Source organism: Mytilus trossulus, chromosome 4 (genome assembly GCF_036588685.1).
Source record: "Mytilus trossulus isolate FHL-02 chromosome 4, PNRI_Mtr1.1.1.hap1, whole genome shotgun sequence".
Classification (NCBI taxonomy): domain Eukaryota; kingdom Metazoa; phylum Mollusca; class Bivalvia; order Mytilida; family Mytilidae; genus Mytilus; species Mytilus trossulus.
In genome coordinates, this window is record NC_086376.1 from 39,447,716 (window position 1) to 39,453,675 (window position 5,960).

At 32.9% G+C, this 5,960-nt stretch overlaps 1 protein-coding gene across 1 annotated transcript; it reads left to right on the forward strand.

The window, feature by feature from the left end:
- The first annotated feature begins 1,735 nt into the window (after window positions 1–1,735).
- LOC134716603 (multiple inositol polyphosphate phosphatase 1-like) lies at window positions 1,736–5,668 on the forward strand. Its single transcript, XM_063579615.1, has 4 exons — window positions 1,736–2,496; window positions 3,333–3,454; window positions 4,743–4,858; window positions 5,296–5,668. The coding sequence occupies exons 1-4, from the start codon at window positions 1,761–1,763 to the stop codon at window positions 5,666–5,668; spliced, it is 1,347 nt and encodes a 448-aa protein (XP_063435685.1). The 5' UTR covers window positions 1,736–1,760.
- Window positions 5,669–5,960: the final 292 nt, after the last annotated feature.

The window sequence follows — 5,960 nt, forward strand, 5'->3', positions numbered from 1 at the left end:
AGATTATTCAACATGATAAAGTAGCAGTGTATTGCAGAAGAAGTGCAGTGCCTTTTGAGGTACATGCTGTATGCAAACAGACTAATTCCGTAGCAATTCAATGCGAGGTTTCTTTCGTCTTTATAAGGTTTTATATGATATGAACTAGAATTGTTATAATATGGCTTTATTGTTATTGTCATCTTCTTGTCAAAGATGTGATCGAGACCATTTATATGAAACAAAACAAAATTTTTGTGACCTGAGTCCTCCAACTTGGTTTTGTCGTATGATATACTATCCGATCTCCACCCTCGACTTTAATGTATGGTATTGTCAAATTGTCCTTCACGATACGGCACTATGACCTAGGTTCATTCTCCTTGTCGTCTTATATTATGGCCACGAATTAATTACATGGACATATACATATATAAACTAACTTCGTAACAAATCCATTATTAGGAATTGCTTCACAGACAACAATTGTAATTTTTTGGAAGTAAGTTTTATTGAATTGAGTTTAACTTAAGCCAAGACAAGTGCACGAACACATTGTATGGATGTATGTGTTTAAACTAAGTCAGAATTCAGCCATTTTGATTTTCTTCAGAGACAGCAATTGCAAAAATTTTTTTTTTTTTTTTTTTTTAAAGTAATTCAGTTTTATTGAATTGATAAAAATCTAATTTCAAAGTTTTTACCTTGCCAAATCAAGCCAGTTGAATGGATGCTAAGTATTTTGTTTGTTTACTTTTAAAAACTGCTACGTATTTTAAAAAGTAGATGTGGTATTATTACCAATAAATGCGCTTTAAAATTTACTATCAGTATGCTTTATTCTTAACATTATAATACGTGATCACATATAGTAAATGTTGCAAAGTTGCAAGGTATTCTGGTTTGATCAGGTTAGTTTCTGTAGAATCATGTTCTTAACATGCACGCAGTCTGATAGCATACATTAACTGGTGCAAAAATTTCATATACATACTTATTTTACAAAAATATGTTTAAACTTTCAGGTAAGAATGTTCAAACTATAAATATCTTTTTCATTTAATTTTTTTGTTTATAATTTGCAATTAATGGGAAGTAATTTCTTATTAGAAATATAACATTTCGCAAACTCTCGTTTATAAATATTGTCTACAGCTTGATAGCAAATTTCTGAAACTTTTGCATCATATTAACTTCTTCAAATAAACTTTTTGGGTGCTCATGACAAAATTTACCATAACCTTTTAGCATCTGAAATTTGAATCAATTATCTCGACAATAATGATATGCATGAACAAATATTTCAGATTATATACATACTTTTCTTTCAAATATTCGACTTTGTACGTTCCTGATGAAGGTAAATAAAAAAAAGCGTTGTGATCATAATTATGACATTAATTACTTTTTTTTGGTATCATTTTGGCAGTAAGGGGTCGATACCGCTGCTTGTAGACTACCAGTCCACGATGGTGTCATCTGCTCAGTAGTTAGTACTACAGTTCTAACCTGATTTATAATAAACCATTCTAAAATTGACCGTTTTATATTTTAAAAAGTATAAAGAAATTAAGGGTTCAATTCCTTCAGGCAAAAATGACGATAGATGGATATGGCAATTTTTGTAAAGGTCCTTTTGGTCATATAGCTTTTGAACTGTTTCGGTTTTCCTACACCGGTTTCTATGAGTGCTCCAGAAAGTAAATCCAGAAAAGGGCATCGTAATCATAATTATAAGGATTTTCCACATTTTTTACAGAAATTGCACGGTACTTTTCATAATGGTACCTTATCTTCTCACTGCGACCTTGGTGATATTTCTGGTACACACGTGTTATGCTGATATGCTGACGGGACTAGGAAACAATCTGTTTGGACACAAGTGTTCCTATTTCTGGAGATTTCCCAATACCACAATGCAGAAAAATTATCTTATGCAAGTCGCGCAACAGGATGGAAAACTTTGCAATGCAGTGCAGTTCAACTATCTAAGTCGACATGGCGCTAGGATGCCTGCAACCGAAGACTTTGTCAACTTTGATCAGTTGAAAACGAAAATAATCGAAAATTCTGCAAATATTCAGCGTTACCCATTCATTAAAAACTGGCAAGATTATAGGCCCAAAACGCACGCCCATGTTGAAGATCTTGGACGTTGGGAATTGCATCATCTTGGTAACTTCTATGGAAGTGGTCTGTACGATTTGTTCCATGGGAATATTTCACCTGCAACTATAAAGCTGACGGCTTCAGAAAAGCGTAGAACAAAAACAAGCTCTGCAGAATTTTACAAAGCCTTTTCGAGACGTGTAACTGGAAAAGCATTGAGTGACATACACCCAGTTGTAAATAATACAATGTTGCGATATTGGGACAACTGTCCGAACTACGACCTTACTATCCTAAAGAACAAAACACAGATGCAGCAACAGTATGCCTTTCAGAACTCTTCTCTGTTCCAAAATGTTATAAAATCTGTGACAGAAAAACTTGGAATGAACGTAACATTAACGCCTGGTAAGTCTAGTATACTTGAATGATGTAAAATTTAGAAGATACATGTACGTTATGATCACCATTGAGACAACTATCCAAACTTCAGTTTATTGTAATCACCATTAGCATAATTTCTTTGACATCAATTTATGCTGCATAACATTGTAATCATCATCAACATAATTTCTTTTACATCATTGTATGCTTCAATACATTGTAACTACAATCCACACGATTATTTTTACTTCAACGTTAGTTTCAATACATTGTAATTACCATCACCACGATTTTATTTTTTTACTTCATCGTATGCTTCAAAAAATTGTAACTACCATCCACACGATTGTTTTTACTTCAATGTTAGCTTCAATACATTGTAATTACCATCCACACGATTTTATTTTTTTACTTCATCGTATGCCTCAAAAAATTGTAACTACCATCCACACGATTTTTTTTAATTCAACGTTTGCTTCAACACATTGTAGTTACTATCCATACGATTTTTGTTTTACTTCATCGTTTGCTTCATTACATTGTATAAATTACCATCCACACTATTTTTGTTTTACATCATCGTATACTTCAACATATTGTAACTACCATCCACATGATTTTCTTGAAAACACGGTATGCTTGCATCAGTATATAGTAATTTCTATCTGGGTGTCCTTGTACAAGTGATCCTGGTAGTCATACTGATAAAGTTTGGTATTTGAATACTTTGTCTCTCTACTGCAACCACCATTTAATGGTTATAATGGATGGGTTTGTTTTATTTGTTTCATGATATTGTTGGGCGGGATTGGGTTGTTAATTTTGTTGATAACATATACACGAGTTAATTGAATTTACAGATGACATAAAAGCAATGTTTATGATATGTGCAACTGATCTTGCTGTCCGGAACAATACAGATTGGTGTAGTTTACAGACGGAAGCTGAAAGGGAGATACTCAACTATGAAAGTGATATAGAGGTAAGTGTTAATATCTCAGTAGAGAGAATAATATACGAAAGATTTCTATATGAATACTTCTATGTAATTCACGTGCTGTAATACACGTGAGGGCAAATAGTGTTTCATCGTGAATTTAACCAAACAAGGTAACATCTGCAAATCTACGGGAATATTTTCCATTTCCTCAGTAAGACCTACTGTTGCCAATCTGATTAAAATCAGTCACCACTATCCACTTGCGTTTTAGACTGTACTTTGACTGAACTTTTGCCTAGTAATGACACATCTGCAAATAGAGACTTTGTTACACTTGACTAACGAAAGCTAAATATCATATACAGTTTAGTTGTCGAGTGGCTAGATTGCTAGACATAATACAGACGGCTTTGTAACGATATCAAAGAAGCACGATGCTTCAAATCCCTTTGATGGAAGAGCAAAACTATGCCGAAAAGATGTCAGATATTTTGTGATACAATATGCATCCATTTCATAAAGATATGGGTTTAAATCCGCCTGTGGAAAGTAAATTTTAACCATCTTAAATATCAATTATGAAATGTTTAGCTAAACTCAAGACAAAGTACATACAAACCTTCCCAGATTAGGGGCGGGGTTAGTGCCTTTTTAAAACACTTTTTACTCCGTTACATTATTTATTTGTCTGTTCTAATTCAGGAGTCTGTAGTTTGTTCATGTCTGTCATATTTGTTTAAAATTGTTTTGATATTATTTCGGCCGTTAGTATTCTCAATTGAAATCTTTCATACTCTTCATGTTGGGATTGGGACCTTATATAGCCGACTTTACTATATGAGTTTCCTCATTGTTCAAGGCCGTATGGTGGCCTATAATTGCTAACATACTTCATTTTACCTTGGTGGATATTTGTCTAATTGGTATTCGTATCATAACTTCATATTTCTATCTACAACTACTTTTATACAGTTAAAGTATTGCAATATGCCATTTACTATACCTATGACCACGACTAAAAAGACTGAAAGGTATTTATTCTTGTGGTGTTCAATTCAAAATTTAACATGAATCTAATAGTTGTTAAGTATATTATTGGTACTTTGTATAAGAATGGAACATAAACAAAATGCAAGGAAAAAATTTAAAATATTTAATTACAATTGCATAATTTGACAAGGTGAATTTGATATTTGATATTTTCCACGAAACCACTTTTATAACTATTTTGATCTGAACGTCACTGGCGAATCTTATGTAGACGAAACGCGCGTCTGGCGTATTAAATCATTATACTGGTACTTGTGATAACTATTATGTTTTATTTCAGGACTATTACTCCCTACTCTATGGTCATACTTTGATACAAAAATTGACATGTCCATTATGGCAGGACTTATTTGCTTCCATGGAAGATGCCATTAACAAACGCAAGCTAGGAGAAACGTATGTATTTATTTTCTGCTTAAGGAATTGGCAGCTCAGTATTAGAACATCAATACTTCCATGACTAAGTATATATTGTTTGAATATACAGTTAGTTGCTATAATTCAATCAAAATACCCATTCGTTCTACCACAAATCATTCCATTTGGAACGTATACAGAAGATTAGTACACTATCAACAACGAAGTATCAGAAATCCTCGAACTGTATTTCTAGCTGGTCATCTATCATTTTATATTTGTCTAGTTTTCTTTTAAATGTATTTTGTTTTAAAATGTCCGTGTTCAAAGATATGCTCAGTGATTCTATTTTATTGCGCCGAAGTTTAAATTGTTTGTGCTTTTGTGTCAACAATTAAATAACGCATATTCTTCCGTAAAACTAATTTAAGTAGCAATTTAAAAGTAGTTGATTACTTTCACATTTCTTTTTTAAGGTATGTGCTTGGAAATCTTCGTTTCGGACATTCTGATACTATGGATACTTTTTATTCCGCTCTCGGACTTTATCATGATAGCCAACCTCTCCGAGCTGATAACTATGCCGCCATGAAAAACCGGATGTTTTATGAAAGCAAAACTACACCATTTTCTGCTAACATTGCATTCATCCTTTATAATTGTGGAGGAAACGAAGGAGAAAATTATCTCCTGAAAATGATGGTTAATAATCAGCCTGTAACAATACCCGGATGTGACAGTGATTTTTGTCCTTACCTCAAGGTCAGAAGCATATATCGAAACTATATCGAAAACTGCAAGTGGCGAGAATTATGTCACGTAAGAACAATATCGGAAGCTGTCGGATGATCAAATCTTAAGTTATCTTTGAATACAATTTTTACCATTTCTATTGAACTGTTTAATCTATTCAATGAATTGTTCTTTTGTTTACCTTATGGTAAAGAAAAATAGTCTGACAACTTATTTGACGAATGCTTAGATAAATAGATCATTTAAATTTTAAACAAGACAACATGCTTACAACATTGTATGAAATAAAGAGATGTCACACGGCAACTGTCCACCAAACACTAAATGAAGATGATGTCTTTAACTATGTTGGCCATCATCCGGGTTTTACAATTAGCAAAAACAATAC